The following is a 21,731-nucleotide window of genomic DNA, read 5'->3' on the forward strand; positions in this document are numbered from 1 at the left end:
CTAGGGCAGTTAACGCGCGCGTTGCGCGCAGAGTGGTTTGCCCTTTCTTAATGTTATATTGGATTGTGTTTAAACACTACACGACATTGGGTTTTAGAGTAAATAATTTGATAAATTAATGGAATGTGTATATTGGGTTGTGTTTAAACTTTTCATTTTTCATGCACGGCTTTTTCAGTTGTTTACAACTTTTTTTTTTTTAGGAAACATCTATGCAATTATTCAACAATGCAATATCGTAATATTGGTGAACTTTAAATTTACCTATAATATATTTACCTATAATATAAATAAATAATATAAAAGTGTATAAATATAAGGAGAGGAAAAGCTTAACACTCATTATTACATCTGTACACGTGGAAGGACATAAATGTAAGCAATTATATATGGGGGTAAGAACGTAAACAAACATTTTGAAGGGTATATACGTCCGTGCACTATTTATAAGCGCAATCTCCTATTTTTTATAAGGTAAGGAAGGATATGGTAATAAAGTGCGTGTTGCAATTAAGTCAACTACACTCTGGTTCATGCAGACAAGAATGAACAACTTGAGGCCATAAACCAACAAGTCATGATATGGCGGGTAAAACCTTGGAAATCTTCCAAATTTGTGAGAGCTCTACAAACCAACACTTTCAATCAAACTAAAACCCAACAAATCATTGGAAAAACAACTTCATCTTCAACCCAAATCCTAGAACAATTGGCCTTTTCATTGCATTCAAATGGCACAAACCTCAAACATGTTTCAGAGAACTACATCTCTCTCATCCAAAATTCAAATTCTACAGAAGAAATCAGAAGCATTCATACCCATATGAGAAATCAAGGTTTTCCTTACCTAAGATTAGGCAATAAGCTCATGAATGCGTATTTAAAACTTGGCAACCTTGTTTATGCACACCAACTGTTCGACTAATTGCCTCAGAGACATGTAGTTGCTTGGAATGCCATGATTTCTTGCTATATTAGGCAAAATAGGAGTCCTGAAGCCGTGGCTTTGTATAAACGGATGGCGGTGGAGGGAGTTTGTCCGGATGATTTTACGTTGTCCTGTGTCTTGAAAGCGTTTTCTGATCTGGGTCTTGTTTGTGATGGCAAGAAAGCTCATGGGAAAGCGGTTGTTTTGGGGTTGGAGGTTTCAAATGTGTTTGTTGGAAGTGCCCTTGTTGATATGTATGCCAAGCTTGGTCAAATGAGGAATGCTCACTTGGTAGTGGATCGAGTTGTGGAGAAAGATGTGATCTTGTTTACTACTTTAGTTGTTGGCTATGTTCAAAATGGGGAAGATTGTGAAGCAATGAAGGCTTTTAATCAGATGATTAAGGAAGGAGTTAAGGCGAATGAGTACACTTTTACGAGCTTATTGGTGAGTTGTGGTAACTTGAAGCATTCATGTCTTGGCATGTTAATACATGGGTTTATAATCAAATGTGGTCATGAGTTTGGAGTTTCTCCGCAGACTTCACTTCTGACCATGTACTCGAAATGTGGCATGGTTGATGATGCACTTAAGGTTTTTGAGCATCTTGTTAACCCAAACTTGGTGACTTGGACATCCCTTATTGTTGGTCTTTTGCAGAATGGTAGAGAGGAAGTTGCCCTATCCAAATTTTGTCAAATGATGCGCAGCTCTGTACTTCCAAACTGTTTTACCATGTCTGGGGCTCTTGTTGCATGTTCCAACCTTGCAACACTTGACCAAGGGAAACAAATCCACACCATTATACTAAAATTAGGCTTACACTTAAATAAGTTTATTGGTGCTGCTCTGATTGATTTCTATGGGAGGTGTGGCTGTGTGGAACTTGCTAAGCTGGTTTATGATGGCTTGTTTGCCCGTGATCTGGTGCTTGTGAACACAATGATGTATGCTTATGCTCAGAATGGTTTTGAACACAAAACACTTGAGCTTTTTCAGCAAATGAATGACTTGGGGCTTGAACCCAATGACGTTACCCTCGTTAGTGTTCTGTTAGCATGCGACAATGCAGGGCTGGTTGATGAAGGCCGTCGCATCTTTGATTCTTTTTTTGGCTATCGTAATATTCGGATAACTAAAGAACATTATGCTTGCATGGTAGATATTTATGGACGTGCTGGAAGGCTTCAGGAGGCAGAAGCACTAATAAATCAAGCTGATAATCCAGATATTGTTTTGTGGAGGACTCTGCTGAGTGCTTGTAGACTCCATGGAGACATTACCATGGCAGGGAGGATATTTAATAAAGTAATTGAGCTGTCTCCTAAAGACGAGGGAAGCTTAGTTCTATCCTCCAATCTTTATGCATCAAAAGGTGACTGGAATCAGGTTATTTGTGTAAAGTCTTTGATGAGAGAGAATAGACTGAAAAAGAGTCCTGCTATGAGCTGGGTGATCATAGGCGGAGAGGTTCACACTTTCATGGCAGGGAATTGCTCCCAACCAAATTTTAAAGAAATAGATTGTATAATAAAGGAACTGATGAAGAAAGTTAAGGAGTTGGGGTATGTTCCAGCTACTGAGTTTGTGCTACAGAACCTGAATGAGAAGGAGAAGGAGCGGTCCTTGTACTATCACAGTGAGAAACTAGCCATAGCCTTTTCCCTATGGAAGACCTCTGGGAAAACCAGCTGCATTAGGATTTACAAAAATTTGAAAGTTTGTGGGGATTGCCATGCTTGGATAAAGTTAGTTACAAAAGTAGTCGGGAGAGAGATAATTGCCAGAGATACCAAGAGATTTCACCATTTTAAGGATGGGGTTTGCTCTTGCAAAGATTATTGGTGATCTAATCATTACAAGATTGGTAAGTGAAGGTAGAAAAGTGCTATGTGATCTCACAAATTGAATGAACACCTGTCGCATCAGCCCACACTGCTAATTGATCTACCCTAGCTAGCTCTTGCGGTGCTGCATGAAGTTCAGTCAACCATTGTGTGTTTTTGAGCAAGGGCTCCAAATAAAGAGGTATGGTATTCAGTTCTGTATATTATGGTCCCCCTAGGCTGTATTATATTTTTATTGTACCTTTAAGTGCCATTACTGACTATATGTGGCTTTTTTGTTTTCAACTAGTCACCTAAAAGGGCTTTTAAAATTGACCTGTTAACCTACTTATATTTTCAGGGGAGCAAGAATGGAGAATTGTTGTGTTTGTGTTGGATTTCTGTTTAAAAGCATTGTGAGGAACTGGAGTTTCAAATCCCAAAATGGTAGTTAACCTTTGTCCCACTTTGGGTCCCCTACACTTTCCGTCCTGTCACTTAATTGACTAAAGTAACCTACCCAATGCACTTATCATAGATAGATGAGGCGAAAAATCAGAAGGGAATGCAATATCAGAAGGATATACAAATAAAATCTGACCTTATATTTGTTCGCATGCCAATATCTTGGTAGGATGTTATATTTAATGTGTGACCAAGATCCCTGCCCCTCCCTTCACTGGGAAGTACCCCAAGCCAATCCTAGCATCAAGATGAGACAATCACACCTCTTATAGATTTTAAATCCTACAGTTGAAGACTATTGTAGACCAAATCATGCCATTTTTGTGCTACTTATCCGGGAGTATCATCATTGTTCCTTGCTGGAAAACCTATGGAGTACTTGTAGTTTCTATATTCAATTATCAAAAACTTTTATGACACATGATTATTCTTTTACTTTTTTTTTTCCTTCTTAATCTCTTGTAGTGTCTGTGTTTAATACAAGTATAATACATGTCTTGTTTATGCTAGGAAGGGCACATTGGCAAAGACAAACATGGTAAACCATCAAAATTGGCCACAATATGTTTTAGGTATTCCACAACTGAATCTGCCAAGATATATAGATTTACATGTGATGGTAACTTGTTTCTGTGCACCTATTTTCTGAACCTAAAGTGTTAGAGCTTCCTTTTGCTTTCCCAACATTGACAGCACAGTTGCAGCTATATGTTTTGAAGTCAATCCTGCTTCTTCCAACTGATCTTCGTAGTCTCCATGGTCAATGTATCTATCAGGAAGGATGATTGCTCTTAGCTGTGTAGAATGAGATGGGGTGAGTCTAAAGAAGCATAGGAAAAAAAAAAATAATAAAAAAAAAAGTGTGACAGAGGAATTCAGTATTCATATTTTTGCTGTAAAATCACCTTAAGAGATCCGTCCAAAATACCATTCAGACCGAGGAAGTGCGACACATGAGATGAAAAACCTCCTATAGAACCCTCTTCAACAACTATAAGTATTTCATGTTCATTTGCTAGGTGTTTAATAAGATCACCATCAAGAGGTTTGCAGAACCTTGCATCAGCTACTGTCACTGAGATGTCCCAAAATTTCAGCAAAACTGAGGCTTCTAGGCACTTTTGCACAATAGTTCCATATCCCAGCAGTGCTACCCTGCACCCCTCTTTCAATATTCTTCCCTTTCCAACCTGTTCAAGTATTGAAGGTAGATGCAAATAATTAGTAGTGCTCAAGTACATACGAAGTATAATATTCTGGATGTATTAATCCTGTACATATATTTTTGCTCTCACTAAATTTCAAGGTGGTTGTTTTTGGTGCTAACCTCAAGTGGTGTTCCTTTATTTCCAGGAGGAAGGGCAACTCCTATCCCATTTCCCCTCGGGTACCTGAAACAACTTGGTCTGTCATCAATAGCTGCTGCAGTTGCAACCATGTGCATCAGCTCTGCTTCATCTGATGGAGCCATGACAACCATATTAGGCAAACAGGCCATGTAGGTGATATCGAATGCACCACAATGGGTTGGTCCATCTCCACCCACTAAACCTGCTCTATCCATTGCAAATCTGACTGGCAGTTTCTGAAGATCTACATCATGTATTACCTGCATATATGCGACAAGCTATTAGCAGGGGAACTGTGAAAGTAAGGGTTTTTAGTTTTTTATTTGACCAATATGATGTTTCACCTGATCATATCCTCTCTGTAGAAATGATGAGTAGATGGTGCAAAAAGGCTTGAGGCCTTCGGTAGCCAAACCTGCTGCAAATGTTACTGCATGTTGTTCTGCTATACCCACGTCAAAGCAGCGATCTGGAAATCTCTTTTGGAAATAATTTAAACCTGTTCCTCCACCCATTGCAGCATGAACAGCCACAATCTTCTCATCTCCTTCAGCTTCTTTTATCAACGACTCGGCAAAGTACCGCGTATATGACTGTGTTGGGGATTTGGACTTGAATTGCTCCCCTGATCTGGGATCAAATTTTACAACTCCTAAAAAGATTGATTGCAAGAGCAACGGAAGTTTCAGTCCAGTTAATCATATGTAAGTTCACTTCTTTATTATGCGAGGAGATATAGTTTCAGTTTGCAGTCTCACCATGCATTTTATCAGATGCTCCTTCTGCTGGTGGATAACCCTTTCCTTTCTCAGTCACTACGTGAATTAGAACTGGTCCTGGTGCTGGAATTTCTTTGGCTTGCTTCAATATGGTGATTAGGTCTACCATGCTATGCCCGTCCACAGGTCCGATGTAGTATAAACCAAGTTCCTCAAAGAGAGTTGATCCTGCACTACTAATCATGCCTCTTGCATATTCATCAACTTTTGATGCAACCATGTGTGTTTTCCCTCCAATCTGCTTTGTTATGCCCTTAACAATAGAAGAATACAAGTCAGATATCAGCTTCTTCAAATGAAGAAAAATGCTAACTCATTGAAGTTATTACCGGGCTTTATGTTTACCTTGGCTGCTTCACGTAATTTCCGGAAATTTGGAGATGCTTGAAGCTTTGCTAGTGTTCTACTGAGTGCCCCGACAGGAGTTGCAGGGCCATCAAGTGTTGCAGTGGGCAACGAAACCTGCTTATTGTCATTCAATATGACAATCAGGTTAGTGTCAAGGAACCCTGCATTATTTAAAGCCTCATATGCCTGCCCTGCAGTCATTGCTCCATCCCCAATCACTGATATAACATTATTCTTTTTTCCTAAAAGATCTCTTGCAACTGCCATACCTGCAAACTTGTATAATTTCTTCAGTAAAGTGACAAGCTTTGTATTTCTGATAAACTACAGTGCTCTAATATGAAAATACCATACCAAGACCAGCAGATATGCTAGTAGAACTATGCCCTGCACCAAAAGCATCATAGATACTCTCTTCTCTTTTAGGAAACCCTGCAATTCCTGAGGTCTTCCTTATTGTGTGCATCTTAGATCTTCTTCCTGTTAGAATTTTATGTGCGTATGCCTGCAAAATTCATTACAGTTTTGTTTCGTCAACTTTGCATTTATTGAGGAAAGATAGGTTGTCTATCGTCGAGCAACTTGACTTTCCTGCTGTATAACTTTATGCTGTGTTGTGATGGGAAGAAATCAAGAAAATTATTCTCCTAGAAAGTCATTGTCCTAATAAATCAACATTTGGTTGTGAAGGGGTAAAATGATTTTATAAGATTGTGAAATGCAAATTGCCAAAATAGTTTCCCAAAGCCTAACCTTTCTTAACCTCCCCTCATTTCCCATTTCCCAATTTTCTTTAACATTTTGGTAATGCAACAAACAAAGGAAAATGAATTTCAAAACCTGATTTTAAATGGAAAATGAACTTCAGTTGAATTTTTTCCAATTTTTTTTTTAAAGCAAATCATTATATTCCAAAATTCTCACCTGATGACCAACATCCCATATAATCTTGTCTTCAGGCGTGTTGAATACATGATGTAGAGCTACTGTTAAATCCACCACCCCTAAGCTAGAACTAAGGTGCCCGCCTGTCTTTGCCACTGAGTAAACAAGTTCAACTCTTATCTCTGCACCAAGTTGTTCAAGATCCTGAACAACAAGCATTTCATTAGCAAAGGGTGGAGGGGGACATAATCTTTTAGGGGCCTGATTTCATGCTCATCTTTTGCTGTAAAATAAGCTAATAACAAATAAAATTATGCATCTCTAGCTAACTGCATTGTTTTCAGTGATCCTGTCGGTTACAGGAAGCGGTGAGAATCAATAACAGCAGAAAGCCAGAAACTAGAATCTTTGTCTTACCTGAGTAGACAGGTTTTTCATGTGCAAAGGATAGTTGATAGTGTTTAACAATGGGGTGGGTGGTTTATCTCCGGTGAAATCGATTTTCCAGCCATTTCTTTCTTTTCTGATTGACTTACTAGAGTTACTACTTTGATCATGCTTGTCTGAGCTGCTAGCCGAAACTTTCACAGAAATCTGCAAAAATTACACCATTATTTGTGTTGTACAGTATGTCAATTTAATCATCACATTTCTGATACAGTATAAATCTTTTCAGCGCAATGACAACACTTATATTTTTTTTTTTTTGAAGCAAATGACAACACTTATATTGTTTCTGCTGTAAACGCTTCTAGGAAATCTCCTATATGTACAATATGATCATGAACAGAATAAAATCAAAGTTTAAGGTGAAGTAATAATACAAATATACAATAGTAATTGCAAACCTGCTTCGAGTGAGTTTTGTTTCTGAAAGAAGGCGTTAGATTCGTTGGCAGAACTGACTTTGGTGTCACTGCAGCTCCTCTGACCGCCATTGCAGCAGCTAAGCTTCTGCTTTATTTTACTACTACTGAAAGTCTAAAACTCCAATGTGATTTAAACAAACTTTGATATTTTGTCTGGGTGAGTGAATGTTTGATGAACAAGGGTGACAAGATAATTTATATAATGTACTTATTTATCCATGTGATGAAGGAGAGAACTAACTGCATACTCTGTCTTTTTCCGGGGATTTAATGTTGACTATGATATGGGAAGGCTGGGTTTGTGTTTTACACTCAAAACTAATTACAACAATTTCAAAATCAATACGAGTATTTTTTTTTTTTTTTTTGATGAGCAAAAGCTATTTATTACAATTAATTGCAATTATTAGTGTGAAATCTGCCAATAATTAAGACCATGACTATTGTGTGTTAATGTTATGCTGACTATTAAGAAGAAAACTTTATTTTTTCTTTCAAAAGATTGGGACATCGTTACATGTGGTAGGGTTTTTATACAGACTTATTATAGCTATCATACGAACAAAAATTGATTGGGTAAATATGAATGGAGTGTAGATGTGATGTGTTGCAATTCTAATTTCATATTTCAATCCCCGTCAAAAAAAAAATAAAAAAAATTCATATTTCAATCATAATTTTACAACAGTTACATAAATTATGCAGCTATTACAATATTTAAACCTCGATTGTACATCTCAATATAAATTGACAAAATTGTACATCTTAATATTTTTTTTGACAGGAATTGTACATCTTAATATAAATTATACTGTACATCATTTTACAGCAATTATTAGTTACTCTATGCAATTTACGGCGTGAGAATAGAAGTATTTAAGTCATAAGATGAGTTTTTCACTAACTTTACCAAACAAATTTGGTTTCTTTCTCCATATATGTACTACAATATATATTGATGTTAGAGAATACGGACTAAATACCAAAATATTTACTAGAACATTCGATATCGTGAGCTGTCAAAACTTTTGGGGTTAGGTTGGGTTGACCCATCTAAAATTTGGATACAATTCTTCTTCCTATAAAGAAAAATTAAATATTACTAAAATAATCATTATTAAAACAACTATTAGTACATCATACATCAATAATTGCTTTTATCTACTCTCGTAAAGAGATATCCTCCTGTTTTAAAATGTCGTACCAATTTACAACATGTAAGGAAATACATAGTTACTCTATAGTCTATATGAGGAAATGAGGAGAAACCATCTTGATATTCACATCAATATATATATTAAAACTCAAAGGCAAGCATTGTAATCTTGTCACGTGTTATCATGTCACATACTATTACCAATCATCAATGTTTCCACACAAAAATTAATAATTTGTGAGCAATAGTATTTGAACCCATGACCTCATCTTCATTAAAGTTAAACTTTACCATTACTCCAACAACAAATCTTATGATAATAAAGTTGTATTAAAAAGAGTTATTCATGTTCATAAATACAAAAATTTTAATAGCCAACTTATATGTGTATATTTTGACAACAATATAATTATAAAATTAATTTCATTTTTTTCCATTACTCAACCTTTAGTATAAGTTATACACTTATATTTAAGTATTAAAATGTGTAACCCAAATTTAAATAAAGGTTTTTTTTTTAACTAAGAAATTTGTTACTAGAAGAAATTTTAATGATACGATATAATATTTAGTTACTTCATATTAATTAATAATTAACAAATGGTCGACATTGTTTTTATAAAACCACCCATGTATGTAGGTGGCTGGCATGGGCGGTTGCCGGATTGGCTAGGTGGTTGGGCTTTGGCTGGTGGGTTTTGTTCTTAATTTGTTTTTAAATTTTTTTTTTAATTTTTTTAGCCAATAGATTCGTGACACGTGTCACTTTAATTAAAAAAATAAATAAATAACTCATTCAACCGGTAACCGGTATTTGGGATTGATGAAAAAGAAGACCCCCCAAAGTTCGGATTATTCCAGAATAAATGAAAGTTGAGATTATTTTTTCTAATTTTTCCTTTTTAATATAGTATTTTTATATGCATACAATAACCCGGGGCAACGCCCGGGCCAAAAAACTAGTTTTTATTATGCACTTATGCAGAGTTATTTACAATTACAGTGGTGCATTTAAAAAATTGGATATTTCGTAGGTAATTAAAAAAAAAACGGAAGAGTATATTGAGTGGGTACACTACACGCTAGTCATGGAAAACGTTTTTATTTACTGTATTAATTGTAAGTTCTTGGGGTAAAGCGGTACTCGGAATCAATTTCAGCCACGGTATTCCATGCTCCATCAAAGAAAGCCCAGAATTAGTTCATTATTGAATACTCCCTCCGTCCCTAAATTACATTCCTCTTTCTAACATTTATTCCTCACATAATAGAGAGAAAGAGGAATGTAATTTAGGGACGGAGGGAGTACTAATTAGTCATCTAATTTTTGAACCTGTAATTATACATCTAATTCTTGGATTATCATCAATCCAAAATGGCATTAATAGTGATTATAGCAATGCACGGATTTATAGAGTAAGATTTATTGATAATAATAGTCAATTGAAATTAAATTACTTATGTACTCCGTAACACTTTTTTTTTTTAAAAAAAATTTGAATTTATTAATATCTACCCTTTAAATTCTTATGTGTTAAATATATACATAAAAAAAAATTATTAAAAGTTTTAGCTTTTTTGTTTCCAAAAAAAAAGCTTTTTGGAGAGAATTTTTTTCACAAAAATGTCAAGTGTCCCATACAGTGATTACTTGGACGGTTGTTTATGATAGCTTTTTGGCTTAAATGAGATACTTAGATAAAATACGTAGTAAGCTAAGAGACTATCTTTTATTAATGAGAGGGGGTATTTAAATCGGTTTGGAAGATGGCCCCACCAATATTACTTAGAAATTTCACAAAATGCTTTGGTAGTCAAGGTCAAGGGTCAAATGTGTTGTTCATAACTTCATATATACAATAAAATTATGACAATTTGCCTACTCAGTACTCAGGACATATCAATATCATTGAATAACATTTCCATTTGGATCAACAGACCTGTAATTAATATGTACATACTTTAACAACCAAGAACTAGTAATCTCATTTGCAGGGAATTAGAAAATTTGCAAACTGTTTACATTACAATAACTATGGTCTTTGGCCCATATGTAGTAACTTTCACGTTGCTCGTTGACATTTATATTTTATACTTTGTACTCTTACCGTCCTTCATTCCTTCGTCCCTCATAGTAATTTTTTGGGTTAAAATTTTAAATTTTGAGCAAAACGAAATATTACAAATACGTGAGATCTTGTTAGATTCAATTCAATGTTTGATCTTAGAATTTTAACTTCATTGATCTTGATTCGCGCTTTGTGGCCAAAAAAAAAAAAAAAAAAAAAAAAAAATCCAATGCCCCAAAGTATTGTTCATGAAACTACTAAAATATTTTTAAGCGTACAAAAACAAAGATATTTACCTTTCAAACTATGAAAAGTCAAATGGTGCAATCTTAGGAATGAAGGGAGTAGCAGGCCTAATGTTATGGTGTAACAATTATATAAAAGATAAATCCAATAAAAAGTTGCTTAAGACAGGAACGATATATTTTTAGTTCTACATTATACTATTTTAAGGGTGTCAAGGAAACAGATTTTCCCTTGACCAATATCATTAACACTAAGAAAATCCAAGAAATCCTTAAAGCTACTTTCCTTGTATGCCTTGGGATGATCCGCATCTTCCAACTCAGGAGCAGGCTCCATTTTCTCATCCAACCCCAAACTATGGAGGCTTGCAATGGATATCCTAGTCTTCTGTGAGTTAACGATAGCTCTATGCACCACACTTTTGTACAGCCCATTGCTTAACACCTCAAAATGATCTCCTATGTGGACTACCAGGGCACCATTGATGTTGGGCACGAGTTTCCACGGGCCATCTTGCTTGTCAACGATTTCAAGCCCGAGAGAATCCTGTAAGAGGATGGTCAAGCAGCTGTAATCAGAATGAGGAGGCAATCCAAGTGTGAGACGAGGTTGAGGACACGGCGGGTAGCAGTTTGAGGTAATTACCTGCATGCCTTCTCCTATTTTGTCACTCAGATACGTTGGACCCAAACCAAGACTCTCTGTGATAGCTCCTGCTAAATCCACTGCTAATTTTTGCACTTTTGAAGTATATGCTCCCATGTTTTCCCTGTTATCCAATGCATAGATGGAAATTAACCAAAGGATCATATAATATGAAGGCTAAAGATAACATGCTCTAATTGTTGACATTTGGTATAAATGTATAATAATTTCGAATTATTTCACATAGAAAATGTTGCAGGAGTATAACAGCATACATATTTAGGCAAATGATAAACTCCTTAATTGAAAATTTTCACTCATACCCTAAAGTTTTAACAACTCGTTTGTTAGGTACTAACAAGAGGTGGTAATGGTGATTTTGCAAATAAAATCCCATGAGAACGTTCATGCAACCATGCATCATTACAAAATGCTATCCCACCTCTAAGGTCCTAAACTCCTAGGTGTATTACATCAGATCTCTTCGGAATTTATCATTATCAGTTTTACCATTGTTTATTACTGTGCCTACCGAATCAATCTTAACACGATTTCCTAAGTTCCGAAGGCACTTTCATGTCTGTTGGAGCATGCAATGGATAACTGAAATACCCTAACAGCAAAGTAAAGGATGCCTTATGAGAGTTACTTTTACACCCCCTTGCCCCCTATGAGGTTACCTATGAAATCAAGGCTCTATATATATAAAGACAAGTGCATGAATTATTTTCTTTAAATAATAAAATTCTATTATCAGAAGACATTAAAAACATCATATAGATCCAAACAGATGTAATTAGTGCCCTTGTTTATCTTTCTAGAACATGACGAACTAGGTTCATGTGCTTGTGCTTGTATATGTTTCTGTTAGACATTGCCAAATTAACATTAGAATAAGAGTAGCTTAAGTTTATTAATGGTTGATAATAGATTGGTTTATTTATTTCCAAAATTCATGCATAGATACATGAATTTCAGTGCATACAAAGGAGCATTTATTTGATCTAAACTCTTTGCCTGGAATTTTCTGTGCTCAAAATAACCCCTCAAAACTCAGACAGTCAAATGCATGAGGTCACAAATAATATCTTATGTCCCACAAGCAATAGAAATTCGAATCTAGAGTCACACATGCATTGCAACTCTTGTTGTTAATTATCTTCTTTCTTTTGGGCTAAAACAGACTTGATATGGACAACTTGAATTTTCCTAAGGTGTATTTTTAATGTGGGTATGTACACAGATTAGCCTTCAGCATGGTAACGTGGTAGTTTGAGTTTATGCCATTTAGAGTATTAAGATAATTCAGATAATATACCTGTAAGTTGGTGGATTCTCAGGCCAAGACTGAACCCAATTTTCCAAGGGATTCGCATACAGTTTTAAAAACACCCTCCAAAATTGAATCTTATCAACGCCATCCTTGAGGCTCGTCCCATACCTCACTGGTTTGTGAACATCATTTGACATAATCTTCAGTTTCTCATTTGCAGGCAATCGGAAAAAGCCATCCACGGCACCAAGTGCTTTGTTCAGGACCGTCTGGTCTATGCCATGATTAACAACCTGCACATACATATCCATTTGTATGTAATAAGTAAAGGTCTTTGATGCTTTAACATCCTTACTTGACAGGACCACCATAAATATAGTATCAGACCACAAAACAATTCATGAGATCCATTTGCAAAGTTGCAAGTTATATAATGATCTGTTGATCAATATATACAACTATGAACAACCCCATTGTTTCTCTCTTTCACCACATATTATGGTGTATTGTGAGCTGAATAAAGAACCTGGCTTTGTTCAACATAGTTTCCACTGCTCAAATAATGTACAGTTACATACGAAAGAGTGACCAAGTAGTGAGGCAGGATAATAATATTAGCATAAGTATATAGATGCATATAAGAATTATCAATATTGTACCATATAAAAGTCGTAAAATGTAAATCCAATTCTCAATAAAAGTCACCACATGATGAATAATTGATCTGCAAGCAAATCTTGAATGTCATCCCTGGTTTTTTCTTAAAAAATTAAATGACGCCCAAAAATGATATCGTATAGGACAAAACTATCATAATAGGTTTACTTACTTGGAAAATTCCAAAATGGACACATGCTTTGCGGATGCTTTGAATGACAGCAGACCGGTGAATGGGGCTGATTCGAAATCCAGCCAAATCAACCACAGGAACCTGAGCTTGGGGTGAGTTCAAGGTGGGTTGTTGAGAGGGAGGAACCTCATAGCACTCTGGGACATGTGACAATTTCCTCTCTTGTGCACTTTGTCCAGTGCTATAAGTTTGAAAGTACCTATCACTTTCCATGATCACCTAGGTTAAGTATATATGTATATGTATTTTAGAGATGAAATGAATATGTTCAACTAAGTAACAATTTGAGACAAAGATTTATATGGAAATGAAAAATATAGTTTGAAGAATAGATTGCTATATATATAGAAAATTACTCTAAAGTAGTCATGCTCTTGTAAGGGTCTAAGAAAAGTTACAATTATAAACCACAACCATGCTTAATGATAAATTCATGCAGCTTAAGCTAAGCTAGCATCCAAAATTTACCTTTTTAAACTGTATGATGTAAATTTCACAATAAGACAGTATGCTTTTATTAAACAAATATTGTCTCTTTCTATAAACAGAATATGTTCACTTAAAATTATTGACCTATGTGTACATGAAACTGATCGCACCTGATCTGGGAGTATAGGAATGATGTAACATACTGAATCTGGCTACATTACTCACATTAGTATATGACAAATTCACAACTTGCGCATATGCACCTTTCAGATATTTATAAAATCATTGACGCAGGAATCCCCAGCGTTCATTACATTATGGCCATGCAAAACAGCAAAAGAGTATGTTAAATGAGTAAAACTTCATGGAATGAACTAAAACATAATGTGGGCAGAACATTATGGAATGGAAACAGTACTGCGTATTTTTTATAATATCATTATTTAAAAACAAAAAAGAAAAAAGAAAAAAAAAAAAAAAGAGAGATGGGCGGTAAAAACTTAATTTCGAAATATATGGCTGACTATAAAGGATAGGCTTACTATTTTACTTTAAAGGATAGGCTAACTACTTTATTTTAAGGGTGTCCAGGAAGCATATTTTCCCTTGCCCAACATCATTAGCACTTAGAAAATCCAAGAAATCCTTGAAGCTACTTCCCTTGTATGCCTTGGGATGATTTGCATCCACCAACTCAAGAGCAGGCTCCATCTTCTCAAGCAACCCCTTACTGTGAAAGCTTGCAATGGATATCCTAGTGTTCTGGGAATTAAGAACAGCCCTATGTACCACACTTTTGTACAACCCATTGCTCAAAACCTCAAAATGATCTCCAATGTGAACTAGCAGGGCACCACTAATGTAGGGCACAAGTTTCCAAGAGCCACCGTCTTGCATGTCCATGACTTCAAGCCCTGGAGAGCTCTGAAGTAGGATGGTCAAGCAGCTGTAATCCGAATGTGGAGGCAATCCAAGCGTGAGACGAGGTTGAGGACAAGGTGGGTAACAGTTTGTGGTTATTACCTGCATGCCTTCTTCCATCTTCTCACTCAGATACTTGGAACCCAAGCCAAGACTCTCTGTGGTAGCTCCTGCTAATTCCACTGCTAGTTTTTGCACTTTTGAAGAGTATGCTCCCATGTCTCCCCTATCAATCATGATAAGTTTTACAAAGGCCACAATTTTTTTGTAGTCATGAAAAAGAAATAAAGTTACTTTCTTAATCTCAGAATTTTCCTATCCGCGGTGGTGTAGTTCTTACTATTGCAATGGCTACAATAAAGTTTAATGTAAAAGTTTATGTTTATAAATCAGTAGTAAGATAATAATCAGTAAAAAGATCATATATCAAAATCAAGTATGAATGTATGATGGCTACTACTACGTGCTTACTGCTTAGTAGTATAAGGCTACGAGTGACCATATATTCATATATCAAAATCAACAAATCAAGTATGATGGCTACTACCAGTATTACGTGCTAAGTATTATAAACCATAAGGCAACGAGCGTACATCCCTCTCCTAGATAATCCCCTACTTAAATATGGTTTGGGATCATAACAATGCGCACTTAGGCCCCCCACTTTATACTCATTTCTTACACTTTTTTGTTATCCACTTTCATCATTTTTAGTCATATGTAACCACTTTTCTTAATCTTTGTGAGGAAGACCAAAAGCTAACACGGTAATTATTTTAGGGGCAGGAGTATTAATTGTATAAGGAAACAAGTTTTGCAGCAAATTCACACCCACAAAGAAATAAGTCAACAGCGAGTGTTGCAGCAAATTTGCACCCCCAAGATATAAGACAAATGAGTACAAAATCCAAATAGAAAACTCCAAATTTTAACAAATGAGGCAATACTGCAAGACTGCAGGAATGTATACAAAAAATTTAGGCAAAGATAAATTCCTGAAATTAGGGGTTTTTTTTTCTCCCTCCGAGGTCACTTCTGGAATCGGGTTTAAGGCAATTAGGCAAGGCAAAATAAAGAGAGACACATGCACATGATTATCTTTATTATTGATATCGATCCACAAAACATTCCCTCAAAAAATAAAAAAATATAAAATATAAAATATTTTAAATAACATTAGAAAAATCAACCAGACACCAAGCTGATGTAAATGCTGATCTTCTTCTTTTGAATAGATGCTGAAGTATACGCATACGCATATGCATACGCATACGCATTTGCTTATATATTTTAGTATTAGAAAAAGGGGGTCAATTTCTGCTTATGGTTTTGAAACAAGCTTCTTTTTTTCCCATGCTGAATTCATTCATGAATTTCAGCACAGATGGAGGAGCATTTGTTTAATGTTATCTTGCATTTAAACCCGCTTTCATGGCATTTTCTGTACTCTAACGTAACCCTCAAACCAAGACATGAGGTCACAAATACCACTTATAGTAAATAAATAAATAAATAAAAAAGGAAGCCACATGCATTGAGTATGCAATTAAATAGTGACGGAGCTAAAGAAAACATGTATGGATAAACAGTTTCATTTTCCTTGTTCTTTTTTCCATGCTGAATTTTATGTCTATCATTTAAACTAATTTATTGATTGATTAATCAAGTAGCATTTTTATCAGAAACATGGAAGCTGAATTCATGACATAAATGAACATACAATTCATGTCTTAGGAAGAGTATGAGCAACATACTTCGTAAGCAATTACAACACTGCATTCGTCTTTCACTTCATACATAAAAAGGTATATTAAGCACTATCTACACAAATCAGGTGCTTGCATAATATATATCCTAAATAATAGGTAATACTTTATAATGATGCAATTCACAAAATAAATATTAGATAACATACCTGTAAGCAGGTGGATTCTCAGGCCAAGACTGAACCCAGTCGTTCAAGGGATTTGCATAATGTTTAAGGAAAACTCTCCAAAATTGAATCTTATCAACACCATCCTTGAGACTTGTCCCATATCTCACTGGTTTGTGTACATCCTTCGACATAAACTTCAATTTTTCATCAGCAGGTAAGTGAAAAAACTCATCTGCAGCACCAAGTGCTTTGTCTAAGATTGACTGGTCAATGCCATGATTAACAACCTGCAGCACAATATTCTCTTAGTGTATCATATACAACAATGTAGAATAATTATTAATTTAGCTTTTCACCCAAAAATGCAAAATATGGGCATGCTAATTAAAGTCTTATTACAGGCTGATCCCCCTTGCTGGAAGTTTTGCCCATCAAACTTTAGAAAATGCATATAGACGTTAACTATCTTAAGCCTTTAGAAGAACTTTTCCTGAAATATGTTGAACAAAAAACTTTAAGCTGAGCTTTAAGTCTTTACTAAGTCTTTAACACTAAAAGTCTCACTTAAGTCACTATTCTTTGGCTGTACAAAAATAAAGACCTTAAAATTTCTCACCTAAATCAGATCACTATCCTTTGACTTAGTAAAAAATATTAAATTAGGGATGTAGCAGCTGGATATTTGGCTAATACACAAATGCACGAAATAAAATCATATATATAGGAGAGTGGGCCAATAAATCTAATTTTCACACAAAATATAAAGAAAATTAGGTTTACATGGTAACATCCGAAGCGCTTGCAAGCTTGTCCAATGCTTTCAATGACAGCTAAGCGGTGAGTAGGGCCCATTCGCAATCCAGCCAGGTCAACGACAGGAATCTGAGCTTCGGGTGAACTCAAGCTGGGACGTTCAGAGGAGGGAACCTCATAGCACTTTGGAACATGTGTCGGTCCCTTTTCTTGTGCACTTTGTCCAGTGTTAAAACATTGAAAGCACATGTCAATTTCCATGAGGGAGAATATAAGCGAACAAAAAAAGGAAAAAAAATAAAATAAAAAGAGCAAAAAAAAATGTTTTGAGTAACAATTAACAAAAGAATGAAATACATAGTTAGCAAAAAGATACTATTTATAGAAAGGTAATATGAAGAGTTACATGATGATCATATAACTTGTAAACAACAAACTTCAAGCCGCCTTAACCATGCATGATTGATAGACATAGTTTAATTCCAGGCTTACTCCTTTGATCGAATGCTTTAAGTTGTTTGTTGATTAGAAAATGTAAAACTTGACTGTACATAGTTGCTTGCACCTGGTCAAGGAGTGTGGCAATGTTGTAAGGTAATGAATCTAGAAACTGACATCAGTACATGTACAACATGACAAACTTCACCTTTTTCTTCCATGATTGACTCAGGATAAGAAAAATACCGGGAATAATACCAGCCCACCGGGCATAGCCGAAACCAGTATTATGACGTGATGCCCAATGTTTTTCCCAGCAAAGCTTCTTCCCTAGGCATGAGTTGAGCATTTCAACCAATGCCTAACTTCTCATCCAATGCATTTCTACACTCTTCTCACACTTTCAATCAAACCACTGTCATGCAGAATTCCGGCGCTGTAAAATCAAAAGAAATAAATAAGCTGACAAAGCAGATTTAATTTAATACTTCATGCTGAATTGATGAATCGTGGCTTGCATAATTGCATATGTAGCCTTTTTCATCATAAGAAATTTGGAAATTTTAAAATCTGCGACGAAAAACTCAAATATGGTACAAACTACATCCTAGGGCCACACAATATTGTTTGGAACCATGTACAACCACTAGTCAGTCACATAAAGGCCTGTGATGGCCTTTAGTTAATTAAGGGAGGTGCATCTGAAATTAGCTAAATTGAGAATTTACAGACAAATTGGATGGTTTCAATCACCAAAATGGCCTCCCGGGTAGACATGGGGTCTATGTGAAGCACCCCGAGTGCTTTCCATTCTGGTTCGGAAAAGTAAAAAAAAATCATCCAAAACTAAAGGTTATAATTCATGATTTCGGACCAACTTCGGGAAACTTTCACAAAATTGAGCTAAATGTATGGAGGGGTCCCATGGGTCATATAAGTTGATTTAGAGCCATAATGACCATGCAAATAGCTCTATAAAGTTCCGAGAATGAGTTTGATTCAATAATGTGACTAATGCAGAACTATGTAGTCACCAACTTGGCATCTTAGCATCCTGGGTTCCTATTAAGGTGTCAGAGTTATTAAAACCCAAACGGCCAAACTCCTCACCCATTATTACTTACCATACCATTATTTTAATGATGCATGCAGCATGCATCACATTGGTTACTTACATATTGGTGTTTCAGTCTATATTGGTGTTTGTTTGTTTACAATTGTTCATAATGGAACAAAGCCTTTTTCCAATGGAAAAGTATACATAACAAATGGAACCTCATAGCTCAAAAACATTAAAATACAGACAGAAATAGTTGAGGGTATTTGCCTATCTTCTCACGTCACATGGGCAACTTTTGAAGGTATTTAAAAGAAGTTGGATAAGTGTAACTTACAAGAGACTCCGATGCTTGATCCCAGAGTTCCACTTCCAGAGCTAACATGTGACTAAATGGATTGTCATACTTCAATGGAAGCATTTTAGAACCCAAGGTTAGTTACCTAACACAAAGACGCACAATAATAATTCAAAACTAACAACTCAACAGTGGATATAAGCTACAATCATAGCCAAAAATATCATATATCATCCATTATTTAAGGCATTTACAGTACAACCAGCAAAAAATCACAACAGATCCCAAGTTCGATGTAAACTTTCTTTACATGAACAGAAGGTAGCTTATTAAAGAAACTTCCATAATGCTTCATATGTAGGGAAGATCAATGCCAAGGCCAAGGGGCTTGGAAGAATAAAGACAGAACAATCAAATACAGAGTTCTGGTGAACATTTGTAGCATTTGCCTAAATCAAGTTCTAGTATTCAACTTCCACATATTATATCTGACAAAACAGAAAAGAAATTAATATAAGAATATGCAAACCACCAAGGTGAGAAGCATCAACCATTTAGATACCAATTCTGGCAATGTATTCATTTGTTTTCCCTCATTTTCTGTAATGACTCTTCCACCAATCATTTAACGTAAAAATTTAAAATAGCTTCTGTTGTGCAATTGATTAGCAGAATGCATCAGAATATTAACCACACTTGAATTTGATTTCCCATTCATCAACAGTTGTAATTTGTAAAGTGGTAATGAAATGATTCGTAAGCTCCAACAACGTGAACACCCCCACCCCCTCATAGCATCACGAAAAAAATTGTCCAACCAAAAATCATACTCATACAAATACAAGATATCGCACAATATGCTTCCTGCCTTTTCTAGAGCTAAAACTAAAGATAAGTTGAGAAGATATGTCAAGATATATACTCAATACCAACATCCAGCAAACACAGATTCAAAAACCTATCACGTCCTCAAAGCAAAACGTCACTTTTGACTCTCAAAATTGATGGTGACCACAACAGCGTTAGTATAACTATACTACCCCGATTGTTCACACCAAGCTCCTGTTTTGAGCATGGTATGGAAGGGGAGATGGGTCGGATGTACACAATTTTACCCTTGTGATCACATATTGGTTAATTTTTCCCAATTGACATTAATTCAATAAGCTTACTAACTTCCACCACAAATTAGTCAAACAATTTTGTCGGGGGAGGGTCGGATGTACACAATCTTACCCTTGCATTCATGATTGGTTATTTCCAATTGACCTCACTTCAATAAGCTTAATAAGTTTGACCACAAATTTGTCCAACAATTTTATCAATTTAATGATACTATAAGTGCAATAGTTTTCATCTATGAAACATTTCAGTAAGATTACAGACACATCATTCATACTATAACAAAATTAATGTTCAAAGTTGACAAATTTTGTAATAACACGGATATGTTCATAAATCATAGCATAATACAAGGTTTTATACCTAGTATAATGGGAATTAGATTCAATGCAATAAAAAAATTTCAGAACAACAAGATGAAATCAAAAGAGCTGAAAAATTACAAATCATAGAACATAATTTGAAAAATTAGGGATTCTGGGCAACATTATACAAGTATAATTTGTGAGAAGAATTAGTTACCTACAAATCGCTTGAATAACATAACTTGTTCGAATTCTTAAAAAGATAATGCAAATACAGCCTTGAATCTGATTAATGCACTTTAAAGATGAACAATTTGGCGACACTAGAACATGGCGGGAAAGTGGTTTGTCATCATCAATCATAATTTTTGAGGACTGATGAGACTGTCCCAGTTTTTTCTAGTCGACAGAAAACTAGAAAAGGGATAAAGAGGTAAAATTGTAATATTGTGGATGAAACACTTATTACCAATAGCGGTTTTGATGTTGGTGGTTTTACATATGAACAGTGCAAAGTTATCTCATATAATTACCACTTGTCACTGAATTAAAAAATAAAATAAAACTGGTTATCCACCAGATTTGCCCGTGCTTAGCTGCAACTACATTGGGATTCGACAAGATGCGGTGATGCTCGAATTCGAGATCTTCCTTCAGAAATATCAAGTTAATTACCACTTGCGCCAACTCTCGTTGGTTAAGAAATCTTAAATGAATATGAGAATAAAATATATTGATTTGGTTTACTTGGAAGAGATCTTACATTATTATATACTACAAAAGTACAAAGTATGATTATTGGTAAGACGATAGTTGGCAAGTCGAAGTTCATCATGTCTATTGA

The 21,731-nt window shown here is 35.4% G+C and overlaps 4 protein-coding genes across 5 annotated transcripts; 1 reads left to right on the top strand and 3 right to left on the bottom strand.

Annotated features, from left to right (window-relative positions):
• Positions 1-515: 515 nt before the first annotated feature.
• On the top strand, positions 516-4,660 carry LOC110682097 (pentatricopeptide repeat-containing protein At5g65570-like). The gene is made up of 2 exons (XM_021858336.1): positions 516-2,956; positions 4,573-4,660. Exon 1 carries the CDS (start codon positions 959-961, stop codon positions 2,774-2,776), a length of 1,818 nt encoding a protein of 605 aa, XP_021714028.1. The 5' UTR covers positions 516-958; the 3' UTR covers positions 2,777-2,956; positions 4,573-4,660.
• Positions 3,667-8,093, bottom strand: LOC110682096 (probable 1-deoxy-D-xylulose-5-phosphate synthase 2, chloroplastic). Its single transcript, XM_021858335.1, has 10 exons — positions 7,429-8,093; positions 6,998-7,174; positions 6,620-6,784; positions 6,050-6,200; positions 5,693-5,964; positions 5,327-5,600; positions 4,913-5,220; positions 4,547-4,828; positions 4,125-4,409; positions 3,667-4,014 (listed from the first exon to the last, which is right to left on the bottom strand). Exons 1-10 carry the CDS (start codon positions 7,516-7,518, stop codon positions 3,871-3,873), a joined length of 2,148 nt encoding a protein of 715 aa, XP_021714027.1. The 5' UTR covers positions 7,519-8,093; the 3' UTR covers positions 3,667-3,870.
• Positions 8,094-10,570: 2,477 nt separating this feature from the next.
• Positions 10,571-14,427, bottom strand: LOC110682099 (flavanone 3-dioxygenase 3-like). 2 transcript variants are annotated; one of them, XM_021858339.1, is made up of 5 exons: positions 14,343-14,427; positions 13,668-13,887; positions 12,884-13,131; positions 11,566-11,689; positions 10,571-11,466 (listed from the first exon to the last, which is right to left on the bottom strand). In XM_021858339.1, coding segments are annotated over exons 1-5 (948 nt in total). In that variant the 5' UTR covers positions 14,345-14,427; the 3' UTR covers positions 10,571-11,112. The 2 variants fall into 2 exon arrangements, with proteins under 2 accessions (XP_021714031.1, XP_021714030.1); XM_021858338.1 differs by lacking the exon at positions 14,343-14,427 and having other exon boundaries at positions 13,668-13,923.
• A 242-nt stretch (positions 14,428-14,669) lies between these two features.
• LOC110682098 (flavanone 3-dioxygenase 3-like) lies at positions 14,670-21,505 on the bottom strand. Its single transcript, XM_021858337.1, has 6 exons — positions 21,105-21,505; positions 19,500-19,605; positions 18,352-18,541; positions 17,695-18,232; positions 16,954-17,201; positions 14,670-15,264 (listed from the first exon to the last, which is right to left on the bottom strand). Exons 4-6 carry the CDS (start codon positions 17,926-17,928, stop codon positions 14,685-14,687), a joined length of 1,062 nt encoding a protein of 353 aa, XP_021714029.1. The 5' UTR covers positions 17,929-18,232; positions 18,352-18,541; positions 19,500-19,605; positions 21,105-21,505; the 3' UTR covers positions 14,670-14,684.
• Between the last annotated feature and the right edge of the window lie 226 nt (positions 21,506-21,731).

The sequence above is a fragment of the Chenopodium quinoa genome, unplaced genomic scaffold (genome assembly GCF_001683475.1).
Source record: "Chenopodium quinoa cultivar QQ74 unplaced genomic scaffold, ASM168347v1, whole genome shotgun sequence".
Classification (NCBI taxonomy): domain Eukaryota; kingdom Viridiplantae; phylum Streptophyta; class Magnoliopsida; order Caryophyllales; family Amaranthaceae; genus Chenopodium; species Chenopodium quinoa.